This window comes from Xiphophorus hellerii, chromosome 12 (assembly GCF_003331165.1).
Source record: "Xiphophorus hellerii strain 12219 chromosome 12, Xiphophorus_hellerii-4.1, whole genome shotgun sequence".
Lineage (NCBI taxonomy): Eukaryota > Metazoa > Chordata > Actinopteri > Cyprinodontiformes > Poeciliidae > Xiphophorus > Xiphophorus hellerii.
This window is the reverse complement of record NC_045683.1, coordinates 4431404-4451788: the sequence shown is the minus strand read 5'-3', so window position 1 is coordinate 4451788 and position 20385 is coordinate 4431404. Positions and strand designations below refer to the sequence as shown.

Here is a 20385-nt window from a genome sequence, read left to right as displayed (position 1 = left end):
GTTAATTTACCAAAATAAAGAGTATATGGTTATTTGATTTCCTCCTGTGTTGTGTAAAAACATGAACTCCAGACTTTAGTGTAGAGCCATGTGTTTTTTGTTTTTGTGTATGTTCTGCTCCGGCTCTGTTGGAACAACATTCTCCACCACCTTAAGCAGTTTCTCTCTCCGTCATGCAGGTTGCCACGCGTCGTGCTCTGAATGCCGCGGAGCGACGCAGCAGGACTGCGTGTCATGTTCCGATCTGGCCGCTTTGCTCAAAGACGGAGTTTGTGTCTCCGAATGCGGCGCAGGATACTACGACCAGGAATCAATCTGTTACGGTAAAAATAACATATCCTTACGTTGCATTATTTAAATGTACAAAATGTCGTCAGGAAAAGTTCTCCGCTTAGTCTCTCTGGTCCTCAAGCCAGTTTAGATCAAGAGGAACATTTATATGAGTGGTTAGGACATCCCGTAAGGAAATAAGAGAAGCTGAAATATAAATTTGATTGGGTTTTCTCATTTTTGGGACTTATTTTTCATACCTGCCTCCATTTCCCAAGCTCAATGAAATGTACTTTACTTTTCTCATTTTAAAACGTGGCTCATATAGATAAAAACCGAAAGAGTTCACTTTCCGAGGCAAACTTGTGTCGATAAAAATACATTTATTTAGTTTTTTCTTTGGTAGACCTCATTTCTTAGTTTGCGAGAAGGAATTATCATGCAGTATTTGTAATTGAATTTCTGCCAACTTTTTTATGCTACAACTTGTTAAAACCATTTTCACAAAACTACTGGGTTGGTGGCCTGGATTAAAAAGTAGTTCTAGCCTTTAATAACACTGACTACATTAAGAACCTATAAAAAATTTCTGGCTTCCATAAAAAATAAAAATAAAAGTGTTTGAATGGCTCAAAAATACGGTGGCCCAGGAGGGTCAACAAAATTCAAAAGCCACAACAGAACAACATAGAGCCACAAAACAGAATAGACTACAACACAATAAAAATCCACAAAACAAAAAGTCATTTTGCTGAAACAAAATTTATGACGAATTTGCTAGCATCATTTAGTTTAGCATAATTTCCGTTGTGTCTTTTTGTCACTTTTACATTTTCTTGATCCTTCTGGACCTCCATACAAAGAGTTTCTTTTGTTTGCATCTGCACTTTCCGTGACCTCTATATCCAAACACACATTGGAATGAACATTATTCTACCAGTTTTTATGAAAAGTCTAAATTACAATTTATTTTACTGAAGTCTTCTGTAACTACAGTAAATGTTTTTTCTTATAGGAACTAAGATTTTTCAGCCTAACAAATACAGAAAAATTACCATACAATTCACAAACTTTCTTCCTGTTGACTTACTAATGAATAAAGCCCATTAGTACTAAAAATAATTTTAAAACGTTTTTTACAAATTGCAAATTTATAAACATGAGGATTTCAACTTGCTTCAAGCTTTTAAAGTATCTCTATATTTGCATTTGTCAAAGCTAGTTTCACTGTTAATAAATGTTTTTATAATAAGTTTAGTGTTTTTGTTGTTTCATCTGGTGATTTATAATCATTCATGCCTAATTTCCTCAGAATCCTTTTTGACTGCTAATGCTAATGCAGTTTATCTACTCATATTTATAAGTAGATAAATTGTTTTCCAGGGAACATGAGCTGCACACAAAGTTTTCTGCTTTAATTTTGTTTTCCTCAGTGCAGCAGTTTGAACCCTGATTAAAATTGCTCACTTTACTGCAAACCTACTTTTAAAGGTAAACTTTCACTGCAGAATAAATATTTTTCAAAATGTTATCACTTAAGAGTTTCACAAAGATTAAACAAGCAGTTTATGTACGGTTTGTTTCATGTTTCCTCTGGCGAGTGAAAGTGGATATTTTATTAGACAAATTAGATGTCAAACAATGTGCCTGTGTCAAATAAAATAAAATGAAAACAGCATTTGAGGCAGTAAAAGCTTCATTGTAGCATTAAACTTTGGGTGATGGTTTGTTTGGGTTTATTTTGTTAGCATCTCTGTGGAGCTTAAAGGATTAGTCAGCCAAAGTTGGCAAACAAAGTAGAAAAAACAATAATTACCAGATCCTTTGTGCTCTAATGAGGATGCAGAATAAAGAGATGCTATATGAATATGTATAACTTCTATTTTTAATGGGTGAGATGATAATATAGGAGCAGGAATAGTCTTCCCTGAGGGTGACTGAGAAGCTAGCAGCTCATCGTTAAGCTCCTTTTCTAGTCGAAACCACCCAGAGGACGGTGGAAGGAGCTCTTCTTTTCCTGCTGCAAAGGCTTCAACTTGGTGAAGTTTCTGCTTTGAGAAAATGTCAGAATCAGGGGGAAAAGGTCAAACCCATTTGAACTAGTTCTTGCTTTGAAATCTGGTTGGAAATGTTAACTTTCTGTGCGACCTGAAGGGGATTTACCTTCTTGATTTCAATCCAGCGGACTCCCTGAAACAAAAGATGTGATGGATGTTTTATTCATTTGCATTATGTGTATTTGGATGTAGTCGGAGCTAAGAGTGGTGGGACTGTGATGTGATTACAGGTTAATTTTCAGCAGCCGTTGTTCACGTCCTGATTCACCGCATCTGGCTCCTCTATGACACAGGTGTCAAACTCCGGTCCTGGAGGGCCGCTGTCCTGCAACTTTTAGATGTGACTCTGCTGCACCACACCTGAATAGAATAATTAGGTCATTAGCAAGACTCTGGAGAACTGATCTACACAAGGAGGAGGTAATTAAGCCATTTCATTTCAGTGTTTTGTACCTGTGGCACATCTAAAAACTGCAGGACTGGAGTTTGACACCCCTGGTATAGACTTATGACACGCCTCAAATCAATGACATAAAAGCATAAAATCATAAAAATTATAAAATGACCATTTGACTGAAGACGCTTTAAAAGTAGTCGGATATGTTTAGGTCAGGAAAGGCGCATTTGGGTCGCATTTGCCTGCTGTGTGAACGTAGCCTTAGTCTCAGCCTTCCATGTTAATTAGTCTCCTCCCTCAGCTGCGATGCTTTTCTCCTTCCCACAGCTGTTTCATATTTTATCTGATTAATCTGCTCGGCTCTCGTGTCACTTTACCACACTGGCTCAGTAATCAAGCCCATTGAACCCACCTGTTTGCTCACCTGTTCCTCCTGCCGCTTTGGCTCTTTCTTTGCCTTTGGGATTTTCTGTTTTCATGTCTCATTTCTTTCCTGCTCCTGAGTCTTCATGACTGGTTTTTACTATTAAACCTTTAATTATGCATCACTTAATCTTCTGTCTGCACTTTGGCTCTGCTGCGTCTCAACGTATCATGACGCCATTGCTCAGCGGCCCAAAGTCGTCTTTTCAGATTAAAGTTTGGATTTAATTTGGAGAAAAAAGTCCCAGAATGTGGAGGAAGAGAGGAGAGGAAGTGACGTTTCTACAGTCAGTATATGGGTTTCCATTACAAATGTATGCAAAAATGTTGAATAAACACAATATCACAACTGAAGCGTTTCCATTAAGAAAAGACGTTGGTGTTTTATTCAGGCGATAGAGCGACAAACCTTTCATACTTTTTTTAGCTTACAGTGTGTGTAATGGACAGAGTTGAGTAGTAACTACTTACATTTACTAGAGTGACTCTTTTGAAAAAGTACATTTAGAAGTATTTTTGTTAGGCTGCACTTTTTACTTTTTCTTGAGTAATTTTATTATGAAGTGTCTCTACTCCTACTTGAGTAAAATTTCTGGATTTTTTTACCCACCGAATGAAAAACAAAAATTCAGATCTGTGTCTGCAGACACACACCTGCAGTTTTTATTAAAGTTTCATAAACTGTTTATTGAAACTGATTTGGAGAAATTTTCTTTTGTCTGATTTTGTTATTTTTTGTTACTTATATGAATTATTTTTATGTTGGTCCTTAAAATGCCAAAATATCCACATAACTATATTTTGGTCCGTCTGATGATGTAATTTTTAAATATCATTTGATCAATTTCTTGAGGAGACTTTTTACCAAATACTTTTTTACTCTTACTTGAGTAACTTTTCGGTCAGCTACATTTTACTTTTACTCAGGTAAAAATAGTTTGAATTAGTGTTACTCTGTAATAGTACATTTTTGGTTACCTTACCCTCCTCTGGTGATGAATCAGTCGCTCTCCTTAATTAATTTCTCTTGGGTTTTTCAATAAATTGCTGAAACAAATTAACTTTGTGATTTTCTGACATACTGAGCAGCTCATTTATATTTAAATAAGTCCCTTCCTTCCAGTTACTTGTTTTTCCATCAATAACAAATGCATTATCTTCTGACTCATGTCTTATTCAGAACGTTTTTGTATCTCTGCTTTTAAAATTCAGTGCATTTCAGATTCTGACTGCTATATTTAATAGTGTCTTTCTCCTTGAGAAACTGTTTTAATTTTAATGGACTACAAGCCATTCTTTTTTTTGTTATTTCAACATAAAGCCATTAACATTTGCTTGCTTTGGTTCGCAGCTTGCAGTTCGACCTGCGCCTCCTGTTTCCCTGACAACCCCAAATGTATGAGCTGCCCCGCCGGGACTGCTTTGCATCATGGGAAGTGTGTTACTCAGTGTCCGGCGCAGCATTACATGGACAGCCGCAGCAGATGCAGAGGTGGGTGACGCATCTGTCGACACTAACAAAAACTGCATTAACAAATAATGTTAAGAAAAAGGTAGGAGATCTGGGCAACAAATGTCTTATTTTGTCCTACCAGATGCAATTTACAAATTTAATCATTGCTTTCTTTTCTAAAAAAAAAAAAAAAAGAAATTCTAAACAATAGAAAACATTTTTGAAACGTGGCGCTGTGAATATTGTGGCCAGGCTACAATGTTTTTGTTTAATTAAAAGAATGAAGTCATGATAAACGAAATATTTCTAGAACAATGCCTTAAAATTACAAGAAAAAAGTCATTTTAATAAGAGAAAAGCTTCGATAGGATCTGATTTGAGGTTATTTTTAAATAAATTTGTCCTGGTTCTGATAATAACTGTCCTGTCTCTTTTACTTTGTGGTTCTATTTTTATGTGAATTTATCTGTGGTTTTATGAATACTGTACAGAACTTTGCTACAGTTAGAATATCTTTATAAATAAATTGACTTTGACAATATTTTGATGCTCATGTATTAAAAGGTTATGTGTTTCTTTAACACATTTATAAAACTGATATTAAAGTACAACTTTGCAAGATGCTCAACATTCCTTATTTTATTTTATTTTATTTGTTTATTTGGATCTCCATCAGTCATTTTTTGACGATGTCAAAAGCATTGTCAAGAATAAATATGGAGTTACACACACTTAATATAGAATTAGTAGCATAGCATATTGATTCATAAATGTACAATTATAACACTTTTTATGATAAAATAATTGAGCAGGACTCTTTAAAAGCTTTAGTATTTGTTACATTTAAAGCAGATGAAGGAAGAGAGTGCCAGGTTTCCTTTCCTCTAAAAATGAAGGAGTTAATTGTGCTACTATTACAACTTTAACTTTATTTCTGTGTTACTATTAGGCCTGCCACATTAAACAATAAATCCATTAATCACACAATAAATTAAAACAAAACTCACTAATTTTCATTTGCATGATTTATTTTTATTTCTCTCTTTCTACCAAAAAACTGGATGGTAAAAATCTTAAATCTGGTGCTTTAGTCTCAATTAACCTTTTTTTGAAGGATAATTTTGCTTATAATTCATTTTATTTGTTATTTCTGCAATTTATTCTAAATTATTTTTAGAAAATTTAAAATGCCCTCCAGTTCCAGTGGTAAATGTTTATTGATCTTTGAGGATGTTTTCTATCCCTTTACCATTATATTACTTGACAATGGTCTCAAAGCAACAATATTATCATTTATCGCGATAACTTCTGGGAAATTTTGTCATCCAATAAAATGTGTTATCATGATTGGTTACTGTGACTGTATTCTTCTGATATTATGACTTTATCATTGTATTAAAACAAATAAATTTTAACCTGGCATTTATATTCCATGGTAGAGTTGACCTGAATTCAAAGTGAAAATAAATAGTAGTAAAACAAACAAGATGGACGCCCTGGGTTTGCTGACATCACTGTGAACAGAAACCCCAAGAGTGGATTGGTGGGAAAAAAAACCTGATTTTAGAAAACTTTAATCTTTAAAAACCAAATATTTTTGTCCCATAATTTTTTCATCTTTGTCCTTCTTGTCCCCTGTCAGCCTGCCACATGTCCTGCGCTTCCTGCTGGGGCCCGTCGGTGACCCAGTGCACTTCCTGTCCAGCAGGTCTTCTGCTCCACCAGGGCGAATGTGTGGAGGACTGCGGCGACGGCCTGTACCCTCAGGACAGCAGCTGCCACAGTGAGGATCAGAGACGGGCTGAAACGCCCAGTTACTGTAATCTGATTACTGTTTTCAAGCAAAGGGTTACAGCCGCAAAGAAGTAATTAGATTACTGTTACTTACACCCAAACAGACATAAGAACAGAGATGGGTAGAGTACCCAAAACTTATACTCAAGTTAAAGTAAAAAGTATCCATCCAAGAAAGTACTTAGTAAGAAAGTATTTGGTAAAATGTCTACTCAAGTACTGAGTAACTGATCAAACTATCAATCATTTCATATTTAAAAAATACATCATCAAAGTATAAAGTGAAGTGGAAATTTTGGTATTTTAATGACCAAAATGACAATAATTCATATAAGTAACAAAACAATAAAATCAGGCAAAAATTTTTTTTTCCAGATCAGTTTCTTTCAATAAAAAAATTTACAAAAATTTTACGAAAGCTGGTGAAATTTTGGTTAAAACATGTTTTTCATTCAGTGGGTAGAAAATCCAGAAATTTTACTTAAGAGCAAAGATACTTCATAAAATTACAGCGTAGTAAAAATACTCCTAAAAGTACATTAAAAAAAAAAAGTTACTCAATAAATGCAATTGAGTAAATGTAACTAGTTGCTGTCCAACTCTGAAAATACATGTATAGATATCTAGATAAAATCATTCTATCTTTTTGCTCTTGGGGGCCCCCTGGTGGTGTAGCAGCCGCTTTTCTTGCACATGCCTTTGGCCGGCCCTGGTGATGTAATGTGTATAAAGTTAAAAAACTGAAACAAAACAAGTTTTATTAAGATATAATGGTGTTGAGAAGGTTCTGTTCTCTGTTCTCAGACTGTCATCCGTCCTGCCGGTCCTGTGTCGGACCGCTCGCCTCAGACTGCCGTCGCTGCCTGAAGCCAGAGGAGGTTTTCCTGCCACAGGATTTTCTCCTGCAGCGTGGCGTCTGCACAGCCGCATGTCCCGCTCACAGCTTCCTGGACGGCCTGCAGTCGTGCAGAGGTGAGGAACAAACTTTGCTGCTGCTGGTTTCTGTTGTCCAGACCTTCATGAAGGAAGAGAAAGCGCCAGGAAGAAACTTTATTTATTTTTTCTATAGATTATAAAGATGTTTCTTCACCTCAACAGATCTTTGAATCAGAAACCAGAAACAAAATGTCTGACTGCGGTGGGGAGATGGAGAATGAAAAACTGTTTCACTTTCATAACATTCCTTCTGTTCATTAATTTAATCCCTTCATACTTCCTGGTTTGATTTCTTCTCTCCTTCTTTCCTTCCTTCCTTTCTTCCTTCCTTCCTTCCTTGTTTCATCCATTTTCTCCCTCCTCTTCCTTCCTTGTGTCCATCTTTTCCTTTCTCTCTCTTTCTCCCGGTTGCTACCTGCTGTAAAAATATTTTTTATCTTGAACTGTGGAGCCTAAGTATTTCTGAAAAGTGCGTCGGAGCCCCGTCACTCCCAGCTCTTTGTTGATCGACTCTCTGTGTCGATAACTTAGTTCAATCTTTAAACATGCTGAAGCCGTTTTGCTTTTGATGTTGCAATTAAAACGTGGGAAATTGTTTATGTAAAGACTTTGTGGGCGTGAAGCCGTTAAGGAAAGGAAGCTCCTTTGAATAGGCCACTCGCTGGGACATTCCCGACTGTGAAATTGTGTGTATAATTGGCTAATTTTAGATATAATTCTATGGGTTGCTGGGTTAGCAACAAAAAACACGCTGCACTGAAACAACTGTCGTGTTTCAGCAGCAAAACGATTCTGATTCCAGTAGAGACAACGAGATCATAATCGGTTTTCTTCACTTCATTTTTACGTTTGAACAAATGAGATTTCATGAGTTTTTGTTTTCTTTGCTGGGTTCTGAGGATCTAATCGTTCTGCAGACGGATTGTTTTTCTTTCAAGCTGCAAAGTAATTTCAGTGCGTGAATGTTTCCCTGAGCTTTTCTATCTTTTCCGATGCCATTGTGTCTGCAAAACCAGCTTTGGCTGAATCTACCAATCAGAAAAACACACATAATACTGGCTTTTTTTCTCTTATCCTTGATGGAACAAATTCAAATTAAAGATATTTTTCTTAAAATTTTATCTGGATATATTTGTGATCTTCAAAAGGAATCTCTCCAGCTTTTTGTACTAAAGGGGCAGTATGATGTAAAATCTGTTTTTTTAGTTTTACTTTATCAAAAGGTAAAAGGTAAAGGTAATTTTATTTATATAGCACATTTTCAGCAACAAGTCAATACAAAGTGCTTTACAGGAATTAAAAGTAAATACAAACAAAAAAAACCCCAAAAACAAACATGCAAGAGACATATCTATCAAAGTCCTTCTGGATATATTTATGACCACTGGGATTGTTTTTTTACCTTAACGTAGATGTTGAACCTGATTGTTTTGTCTTTGCTATTTGAAAATACATTTAGATGTTCAGCAGGGAGCTGAACTCCTCTAATATTTCAGTCTGAAGATCATCAAGTTTTTCTTTGTCGTGGCTGTCAGAGTTACTACAGTGGGTGAATTTGATAAATGAAACATCGGTACGGCTCTATTCGTGGTAACATGTACAAGTTGTTCCAGTCTTCGACTTGTTTCAGCAACAAAAGCTTTTCCCGTCGGCGGGTTCAGGTGTTCGCCGGGGAACAATGCAGCCTTTTGTCCGACTCCGTGTTGCTCTGTTAGATAACCAGGCCTGTCCTGAAGCAGAGCAGGATGTGTTAGCCTGCATCAGACTCACAGCGTTCACACACACGCGCACACCCCCACACACACACACACACACACACACAGCTGCGAGGCGGCCGGAGCCGGTGAGCACTCGGATGTCTGAGTGGATTCCTGACCTTAAAATGGGCATCCAGCTATCAGCTGCAGTCGATCAGAGCAGGAAGTTTTCTCCTCCTCAAATTCATCCTTGATTTCACACAAAACATTTATTTTTTGTTTTCTGAGGTCATAGTTTTAGTTTGTAGGGATGTTTTGTAATCCCAGCATGAGATACTCAATGACCCATGTTGCAGAAATGGGGGGAAAAAAAGACAACTTGTGCATGTATATATATTTTTAAGTGTCTACAATAGAAAACTGGTTGTTATTTCTATTTCTTTGGGATTTAAAATAAATAAAAATATAAAACTTTGGCTAAAGAGGATGGATAAATTCTCTTCTGAGGGTATATATTTGTGGAAAATTTAATAAAAAATGCAAAAATTTTCAATGTAATGACAAGAAAAATAGATTTAAAAAACACTTTTAATGTAATTATTTTGTGAAAATGCAATACTATTATTCCATCCATCCATCCATCCATCCATTTTCTGTTCACCCTTGTCCCTAATGGGGTCGGGAGGGTTGCTGGTGCCTATCTCCAGCTACGTTCCAGGCGGGAGGCGGGGTACACCCTGGACAGGTCGCCAGTCTGTCGCAGGGCAACACAAAGACATACAGAACAAACAACCATTCACACACACACACACCCCTAGGGAGAATTTAGATAGACCAATTAACCTAACAGTCATGTTTTTGGACTGTGGGAGGAAGCCGGAGTACCCGGAGAGAACCCACGCATGCACAGGGAGAACATGCAAACTCCATGCAGAAAGACCCCGGCCGGGAATCGAACCCAGGACCTTCTTGCTGCAAGGCAACAGTGCTACCAACTGCGCCACTGTGCAGCCCACTATTATTCCATACATTTGTTATTATGACTATATTTAAAAACATTAGTCGGTTCTTTTTGTTGGTTAGGAAGGTCCAAAAAATCCACATGAGATTAAAAATAAACACAAAATCCTAGAATAAGTAGGAACAAGAAATTAGACATGGGAAAACAGCCAAAATGGAATTAGCTTAAGCCATGAAGATGCTGTTTGTATCAAAAACATCTTGAGGTTTAACTTCACTCATTTGATGCCCTGAACTTTGGCCTCTGTTTCTTTAAGAACCTCCTACCTTTTCCTACAATACCGCTCCAGCATGTTACCATAACAGTGCTCCTCCATGATGCCATTTACAACCATTTTTGCAAGCTTTGTAGTTTGTAGGCGGAGCTTTGGGTAAGTAGGTGTCACATTGCTTGAGCAGGTGTTAAGATGCCCCAGAATGGTTGAAGTGGGAGATTAAATTATCTATCAAACATGCACGAAAGAATCAAAGCAAAACTCCAGTTATCTGTTTGATGAAAAATATTATAAGATGGTATGAAGCTTAATTAATAAAGCGTAGCATTAATAAACTGTTGAAACATCTGCACCACTCCCTACCTCTACTGCCTCTGCTGTCTCTCACCTATTCAGCTACTACTGTACTCTCATTGTGCAGAACCACAAATTAATTATTTCTTATTACTTATACAGTATTTTATACATGTCCAGCTTTTGGTTATCTTATGTTACATAGTTTTTTTATTTGGATTTGATTAACGTTGTTAGTTGTTTATTGCAAGTTTCAATTTTGTTCTTTGCTGCTGTGACACATAAATTTCCCCAATGTGGAGTTAATGAAATCTATCCAACCAACCAACATCCAACCAACTAACTAACCAACCAACCAACCAAATTCCTGCCACACACAAAAACATCTACACTAAATTCCTGCGACTACAAACAAGAAAAACAAAATGTTACCAAGTATTTTTGGTCTAGTTTCTATTGCAAATATCTTAGCACACTTGTGATAAGACAAAACTAACTTACAAGTAGCTTTTCAGTAAGATACAGAAGCTTGTTTTAAGTCAATGAGTCCTTAATATTGATGAAAAAGTTCTAGATCCACATGCAGATTATTTCAATTATACCGTTGCAAAAATGTCTTGTATAAGTGAAATTATCTGCCCTTTGGATATTTAAAATGTCTTCCAGTTCCAGAGTTAAATATTCATTAGAAATTAAAGTAAAATGATCTTTGAGAATGTGTTCTTGCATTAATATTATGATGCCCTTACCATCATATTACTTTAAAATTGTCTAAAAACAGCAATATTAGCATTTATAGCAAAAAAACCTCTTGGACAAAGTAGCAAAATTTGTAATGACAAGCTTATAAATAACGTTCATTTTGGCTCACTTGATGAAAAGTTTGGACACCCCTGGCATAGAGCTTGTTCTGACATGTTTGATGAGTAAAATAGACGTCACTGTAACATTTCGGTGTTATAAGGTCCTTTCTTTGCCACTGATCGTCTCCCAGAGGGTAAATATTTTTGCTCAAACACTCAAATTGTTGGTTTGGCTCAGGTAGCTTCCCCGCCTGCTCCTGCCAGGTTCCATCATGCATTTTGTACACAAGTCTGCACTTTTGCTGACAGGAGGGAAGGAACCCAGGCATGATTGTAAACATAAATACTTCAGGGCAAATATAAAAAGAAACATAGCTGTGCACACAAACCCTGGGCTTCCAGCTGCTTGTTGACAGGCCTTTTGTCTGTTGCCGCCTCCGCCAGCAGCAGCGTCAACCATCCGGTCTGTGGCTTGGCCCGGCTGCCTGGGCTGATAGCGTTGCTCGGCTATTTGTCTTCGCGCTGCCAAAGCAGACATGAAAAGCTGCGAGGAAGAAAGGCCAGTTTCAGGGCTCCCCATGTGTTGGGTGAAGGGTTTTGAGTAAAGTTAGCTAAAAGCCTAAGTTAAAGTATAAATAGTTGGTTTTGTTGTGAAGGTGACCAGTGAACTTCGTTGAACAGGTTAGGTCAGGTCAGTGTTTCTCAAACTTAACCCATTTAACAAACAGACCAGCTAACTTGAAATACCCAACGTCTTTATTTAAACAGCCTGAAATGAAAATATTGGTCTCTTAGCTCACATCTTCACATTTTGTAAATGTGAACATGTCGGCTCAGGGCGTCGAGGTTTTTTTTTTACAGATTCTGAAAGTAGAGTCTAAGCTTTCCGATGATGTCAAACACATGGAAATGAAAAAACAGGTTGTGTTGGGGGCATTTGTAATTTAGAAGCTCAGTAAAATAAAAAGAGTCTTGGGTTGTGTGCAGTGCTTGCTGATTCGTGACATTACATTCCAGAGGTTTTTGAAATGACTCGTTTTCTAGACAACAACAAACATGAACTTATTCCCAAAAAAACTGTTGGGTATTTTTACTTTTTTAATCACTTTGGCTGTTTTTAGAAGCAGTAAAATTCCTAATGGAAGTATAAAAATGTCCAAAATGTAGTTCCCCTTTGAAAAAATCAAAAACACAAACAATTAGTGAACTTTTAAGATTAAACGCAGAATAAATCTGTAGATTTTTATAAAAGCAGGATCTCCAGGCAGAGGAAGCTGCCTGGATGGGAAACCTCAGGGTCAAATGCAGAAATCGACCTTTGGTGACGTCAGGAATGGCATACAGTAAGGCTGGGAGGTTGCTATAAAGAACATATCTACTCTAAATCATTTGTTTTCTCCAGTGAGCATTCTGTCCTTCAGTACTTTGAGTTTGTATGGCTCTGTTGAAGCTAAATGCTGTTTTTCTGCTTTAAATCAGAACACTTCTTCAGTCTGAATGTCTGTTCTGTTGTAGGAGTGCACCGTCTTTTAGAGCGAGCACAGGTGAACTTGAACAAAGTTTCTTGAAAAGCTTTGTTCTCAAAAATGTAGGAGATGTCCTTGCTGAAGATAAACAGAGGAAGTTGTTACATCTGCAACTGTTCACTGTAGCTACCTATAGTACAACATAAAGCAAATGAAGGACAGAGATGTTTTATATTTGTTTTACCAGAACATTTTTTGATTCCTTTTATAACATGTCATCTTAAGCAGCCAATATAAACATTATTTTGACACAAAGCAAATCTGAAATTCTTTACATTTGGATTTTCTATTGTGCCTGAAACAGAAGGGACAGGTAATCATTATTTTATTTTTCACTGCTTCTGTTATCACATAATTCTTACTTACAGCTTCCAACATTTTATGTTTCTCACATGAAAATAATGCAGAAAAGATCTATTTATGTGTTATTGAACTATTCAAAATGAAGCTGTACAGCGGATTTCAGAAATCAAACAACGTTTTGGATTTGGTCAGAGGTTCTGGTTACTAGCCCCAGCTTGGACTAAGCAGCTGTAATTATTATCTTTAGGTGCCAACAAGGAATGTCTAGAATACAGCGGGATGGCAGAAGGTTATCTCTGGCCGAGGGGGATCTAATCTTTTTATTTAATTTTATTTTCTCCACTTAAACTACAGGTCAGTGCTCTGACTTCTGCAGTTTATAAATATTCTCATCTTCAACTGTCTGCATTGCAAACCCATACAGAGCTGTGAAAAGCTAAAGTTTTGCTCTTTTGTTACCTTTAAATGCTCAAAAATATGTTTGAAAATGATGATCTTATTAATTAAGGCTAAAAATCTCACCAAAACAAACCTGATTCTCTGTCAAAGTTAGACTCTATCATTTTAAAATCATAAATAAACTGTGATTAACACATTTATTGGTTACATTTCAGGCCTGATCAATCATTTAATGTTTCCATTAAATATGAAATGCAATTAAAATCACATGCGAATGAGCTTGTTCATGTGATAAATCGTTAAACATCACAGCAGTGACAGATGTAAATGAGACTTAATAATTCATCCATGGTGCTAGCTATCATCATCAGAGATAAAAGATAAAACTTTAAAATGACAAACTCAACTTTTGGTAAACCGTGGGAAGACAGTCGTAGTACACAAACTGGTGTGATGCAAAAAAAAACAACAGCATGTCGTCCTAGAACAAAAACTTTTATTGAAAAACACAATTTTTTTTTCTAAATTTGCATGTTTCCATTAAGCAGATTTATTTTTGCATTTCCAATTTGCACAATTTTAAAGGTACGTGCAAATGTAGCTACTGACTTGTGGAGCCAAATTACTTAAAAACAAACTGTCTGATGACATTAGACCCAGAAATGAAAGAGCAGACGAGAAAGAAAGTTTTGTTTGCTAAGCCGTTTCTAAAACTTGGGAATCCAAAAGAACCACAGAGAGAATCATGACCCTCACATCGCAAAAACAGTGCAGAACCTTCCCAGGAGCAAAATTACTCCAGATGTTAGAGGGTATATTTGAATCATTTCCACCAAGAACGAGGGCTGAAGAGTCGTACACTATAAAAACACAAAACCTTTCTAAGTAATTTCTGTCTAGTTAGGACACTTGAAATAAGACAGAACAAACTTGCAAGTGTTTTTTTAGCGAGATGTAGGCGCATGTTTTAACTAAATAGTTCTTTAATATTGATGAAAAAGTTTATTTCACTTAAATTAAAGGAAAATGTTTTATGAGTGAAATAATCTGCCAATGGAACTAGCACTTTTTCATCAGAATTTAAGAATTATTGACTTAAAACAAGCTCCTATATCTGACTGAAAGAGTTACTTATAAGTTAGCTTTGTGTTGTACTGAGATATTTACACTAGAAACTAGACCAAAAATACTTGATTCAATCTTGTGTTTTTGCAGTGTACTGACAGTTCTTTTTGTTTTTTATTTTCTTTGTTTGTTGCATAATCAAACCTCCCCTGTAAAATGGAGAAGTTAAAATAAAACCATAAAAATGCCAATGATGAGTGGATAAAAGCCTCTCACAGGAGAAATGTACATTTTTATACAGCCTTCTATCTTAACAACGCTAATTAACTGCTCTTCCTTTCTTTTCTTTTTTTTTGGTCAATAAACTTAAAGGATGCACTCGGAGCAGCTTCGTCCTTGGATACGCCCCTCGCTTTGAATTTGCTTCAGAAAACCGTCAGCCTTGAAGCAGTTGTGTCTTTCTTCTCTGCCAGCTGTTTTTAGAAATTTCTTCAAAGCAAATGTGTTTCCATGTTGCTTTTTGGAAGGTGAACTCAGGTAAACTGAAGCAGGCTTCTTTGAGGAAGAGGTTCTGTTTTCCACACATCTCTGTGTTGGGCTGTTTGTTTTCAATCAGTAGGAGCAAAAACTTATTTTTACTCTTGTTATTGAGGATCTAAATGCTTAAATCTTCTTTGCAGCAGAATAACTTGTATAGTTTCCTGATATTTTAATCCTAGCCAAAGTAGAACTGATTTAGATTTTTTCCTAAAAATCCTTCCTTTGCAGATTATTGTGAAGATGATAAACATTAATTTATCATCTTCTGTTTGTTCCCTGCTGTAGTTCTGCATTTGGCTTCTCTGTTTTTATAGTTCTTGTTGTAAATATAAAACCTTCCATCCTTTTCCAGATTGCCATCCGTCCTGTTTGCGCTGCACCGGCCCGTCGGAAGCAGACTGCTCCTCCTGTTTGTCGCCGTCCAGCCTGTTTGAGGGTCGCTGCGTTCACACATGCCCACAGGGCTTCTTCACCCGGGACGGCCAATGCCAAGGTGAGAAACACATATTTGTGCCTCGGTGCGCCACGCTGACTGTAGCATTGTGTTCCCAAGGCTTTAATTAAAGCCTCAGCTGTAAACTCTGAGCTCTAACTGGGCATTTTGAGGAGCAGAGAATTCGACAGATTGTCCACTTTTTCCACAGATGACCTTAAATCTCCAAGGTTAGAAGCTTCTCAGCAAAATAGAAACAAGTTTACTTTGAAACTATTTTTTTCTTTTTTAAAGTTATGAAAACAGCTTGAATGAAAAAGGGGAGTAAAAATAGTTTATTTGCATCACAATCTTATGTTCAAAGGCAAGTTTTTTGTTTATTTGGTTTTAGTTTTTGTCACGTTGAAAGTTTCCAGCAACCTTTCAAATTGTTTCTCCAACATTTTTAGAGTCCAGTATTGTATTTCTATATTTTAGTGTAGTAAAAACCTTGTTGGAAGCAGTTTTATCACTAAAAACATCCAATTTATATGAATAATTAGTATTTCCAATGTTGATTTTTCATCTCTGACCTGGTGGAGAAAAATTTTTTTCACCAGATGCTGACTGATTGATGACTTATTGATGTCAAAAGTTGTGTCCAAAATTTTGGCAATATGGGCCAAAACCATCAAGTTGAAAGTCCTTGATGACGTTGAAAAAGGAAACATTTACATATGCAAATTAAATAACTTATAACACTTATGACATGGGACAAGAGTTATAAGTGAAAAAATCTATCAATATTAATAAATAATTGATATAAAACAGTACAGTGTCTTCAACTAAGCCAAACTAACTTACAGGTAACTTTTCAGCAAGATATGGGAGCTTGTTTAAGTCAATAATCCCTTAATAATGACAGAAAATGTTCTAGTTTCACTGACAGATTAAATATTTTTAATCTGCCAGTGGAATTAGTATTTCTTCATCAAAATTAAAGACTTATTGACTTAATCAAGCTCCCATATGTTGTTGAAAAGTTACTTGTAAGTTAGTTTGGCTTATTTGAAGTGTACTAAGATATTTGCACAATAAACTAGAGAAAAATACTTGCTAAGATTTTGTGTTTTTGCAGTGCAGGAAGGTTTATGAAAGAAATCATTTTATTGTAAATATAATTTTTTATCCAAATGTCCACCATTGTGTTTTTTAAAGTGACATTTGCCGCTCAGCACACCGTTCTCTATGCGTTAAAGATGAATAAAGATTAACGATGACGGCTCTGATTTATGCACAACCCCGCTGTTCGTAAGCCTCATTGTCACACTGACTCCTGTTGGGCATCAGAAACCCCATTTAGCGATATTAGGCTTGGATTAGGACAATAGCATGTTAACAACTGGAGAGAGCTCAGCAGCTTTTCTTCATTGTGTTTGTCCACCTCCTTAATGAAAATCCATTTGCTCTAATCTATCGTCCATTACCTCAGCCCGCTCTACCGACTCTGACCTCATCTGCAGCGGTATGACCCCATCTCCTTCCCCATCGCACATTAAGCAGCCGGTCCTTTTAAAAACGATGAATTTCACTTCTTTTCTGCCGCAGAATAACATTTCTCTTAATGCTTTTTAGGCCAGCCCTGGCGTTAGTGATTGAAAAGTGCAAATGAGGAAAGATGGAGGCAGTTAAGAAGAATGTTCTGTGATTATGTTCGGTTCTGGGACGGCAGAATGAATGGGTTCTGTTTGCTTACTTTGTATGCTTCACTGTTAATTAGCTCGTTAGAGGGATTTCCTGATGAGACCGAAGTTTAGAGAAACTTTCTGGCAGTTGAGAGTTTCTTTCTTTTTAAATAATAAATTGAGATTTCTATGATATAATTTATTCTTCATATATTTAAAGCAAGTCAGATCCCTATAAAATGGCAGGATAGCTCATTATTTTTTAGCAGCTTAACTGAGAGTTTTGGCTTCTTTTGTATCATCAGCTTTTCTGCTCTAATTTAACAGTTCATAAAACAATTAGTTGCAAAAAAAGTTTATGGGGAAAGAAGTGCTTTGAAGGCTGGTTTTGACCCAATATCATACTTGGCACCGATTCTTTGTTGAAATTTTCTGATTTCTATTCAAACGGTCCACAGATTCTGTTTAAATTATAACTGACGAGAGGAAAAGTAAGTATAAACAAATAAAAATATTTATGCTAAATAATTTTATAAGGTACAAACATATTTAAACAAAAATAGTATTATGCATGAAATGATGTAAATTAAATGACAAGTATTAGGCTAGCTGACTTTTTCTTAAATAAAATAAAAATGTGAAAGGATTTTTCTATGGATCTAAATTGGAGTCATAAAGTTTGTTGAAATGAAAAAAAATTAACTGAAAATAAAGATTTGACATTTTAAAACATATATTGAAACTGAAAAAAGAGATGTGAAACAAAAAAAGTTTAAAACTACTTTTGAGTTTGAAATTTTAATTTTCAAACTTTTTTCAGTTTCAAAATAATTTTTCAGTTTTTTTTCTTTTGAACAGAGTTTATGGCCCCATTTTATCTCCATATTGTTACTTTGCATAAAAATTAAGAAGACTAAAATCAGTTTTTGAACATTAGAGCCAGAATTGCCTGGACTATAAATTGTGATTCTCTATAGGATTGATTTTTTTAAACAAAGCAATGATTTCTCTACGTTATAACAAAACAATATTACTTGTGTTTGCAATTTGGTTTTATAAAAACTCTTTTAAATGAGCCACTGGATCATTTAAAAGTGAGACTACCTGCACATTTAAAGGTCAAATAATGAATAAAAATTTTTTTTCCCCCCCCAACTGATTCCCAGAAAGGAAGCTGTTTTTTTATATAACAGCTGAATTTCTGTGAGTTTTCGTCGTCATCACCTTCATCCGTGTCCTATTTTCCCTCAGCATGTCATCCGTCGTGCCAGACCTGCTCCGGCCCCTCTCAGGCGGACTGCACCTCCTGTCCCCCGGGGGGCGCCCTGCAGAGCGGCTACTGCACCACGGGATGCCAGGAGGGCCGCTTCCTCAGCGCCGTCACCGCAGAGTGCCTCAGTAAGTTGCTGTTTTCATGAAATATGCAGCCAGGAGGGCTTGTTTGTGCTGCTGCACTGGACTCTACTGGGAAATTAATCTGCAGCTCTGCCAGGAGTTGAGTTTTCCTCTGCCCACCCAGCTTTGCATGATGACATGCTGAGACATACCACTTCTTCTGCAGGTTTCAACAACAACCATGTCTGTTACATTTTAATTTTTATCTTTTCTTTCTGTTGAGTATGTTTTAATGTTTAAATATGAAATTTCTGGTGGGAACTTTTACTCTTTGCTTGTTTTTCTTAGCAATATCTTCTTGTCAAAGTCTTTAATTATTGAACGTAGAAGCATTTTCCAATTTAGATTAAAAGAAGTCTACTAAAATAATCTAATTTGCATCAGGTCCCCCCACTGGATAAAAATGCACCACAGGCAGCAAACTCAAACTATTACTTTTTTTATCCCAACTAAATTACCATTTCATTAAAAAAATAATTAAACAAACCAAAACAGCTCACTTTGTCAGAGAGCTTCAGATGAAACTAAAATACTAGCAGCTTCTCTACGACTTTAGTTTCCTTTTTTAGCATCTAATTTATATTCTGTAACTTAAAGTCAGTTTATTGTGCTGGGTTTTATTTTAGGGTATCACAATAACAATAAATTGTTCCAGAAGTTATGGCGATAAACAATAATGTTGTTGTATTGAGACCATTTTCAAGTAATGTAACAGTAATAATACCATAATAATGCAAGAAGACATAATCAAAGATCAATAAACTTTAAATTCTAATAAACATTTAACCCTGGAAGTAGAAAACATCTTAAATATCCAAAATAAATGAACAAAATAACAGAAATGACAAATAAAATAAATGAAAAATGTAAAAAAAAAATTTGAACTTTCCTTCAAAAAAAGAGCTATTTGTGACCAAAGCACCAGACTGAAGACTTTTGTCATACAGTTTTTGGTAGAAAGAGAAAACAACATATCATGCAAATGGAAATTATTGAGCTTGTTTTAATTTATCATGCCATTAATTGATTAATTGATTTATAACACTAAAATGTAACTTTTTGGCAAACTTGTAAGGCACTTTATGTGTTGGAAAACTAACATCATGTCGTCAAAATGCTGTGGGGATTCCTTTAGCAGGGACATAGAAACTATTTATTGGGAAGATGGATGAAGCTAAATATTGATTGACTCAAGAAGAAAACTTGCGTACTAAGACAAAGGTTCCCTACTGGGGCTATGATCATATTCATCTGTTCGAAATGATCAGAAACCAGAAGAAGAACTGAGGTCTAGAAGTTTCAAATGATGACAGATCTTTTATGTATTTTGAGCCTAAACGGTCCAGTGATTTAAAAACAGAAGTATTTTTATTATGCTTCCTTGAACAGGTTAGGATAGGTTTTTACAAAAACATGTTCATTACATTTTCTGAACGAAATCATTCTTAAACAATTCCCCCCAACTCAATGTTTACACTCCCACATTAAAATGGCTGCAAACAGATGCGCAATTACACAACCACACATCTTTGAAAAGCAGAAGTGGAGCCTCCTGCACAACCAACAAGAATGCAGCAAGTGGTTTCTGGATGGCGAGTCGACAACTACTCACCTGTCTTTTCCAGCGGCCATTGTACAGCAACAACTTGACTGTACATTCTGGAGTAAAGCTTGGGTTGCTAAGTAACAGCCGAGGTTCAC

The 20385-nt window shown here is 36.1% G+C and overlaps 1 protein-coding gene across 2 annotated transcripts in view; it reads left to right on the top strand.

The window, feature by feature from the left end:
* fras1 (Fraser extracellular matrix complex subunit 1) overlaps positions 1 to 20385 on the top strand; it is a 297850-nt gene that overhangs the window by 150348 nt on the left and 127117 nt on the right. For both annotated transcript variants that reach the window (XM_032578347.1, XM_032578346.1), the window contains exons 14-19: positions 180 to 323; positions 4499 to 4639; positions 6243 to 6383; positions 7199 to 7366; positions 15545 to 15685; positions 18541 to 18687. In XM_032578347.1, the coding sequence (XP_032434238.1) occupies positions 180 to 323; positions 4499 to 4639; positions 6243 to 6383; positions 7199 to 7366; positions 15545 to 15685; positions 18541 to 18687 (882 nt within the window). The remainder of the gene's footprint in view (positions 1 to 179; positions 324 to 4498; positions 4640 to 6242; positions 6384 to 7198; positions 7367 to 15544; positions 15686 to 18540; positions 18688 to 20385) is intronic.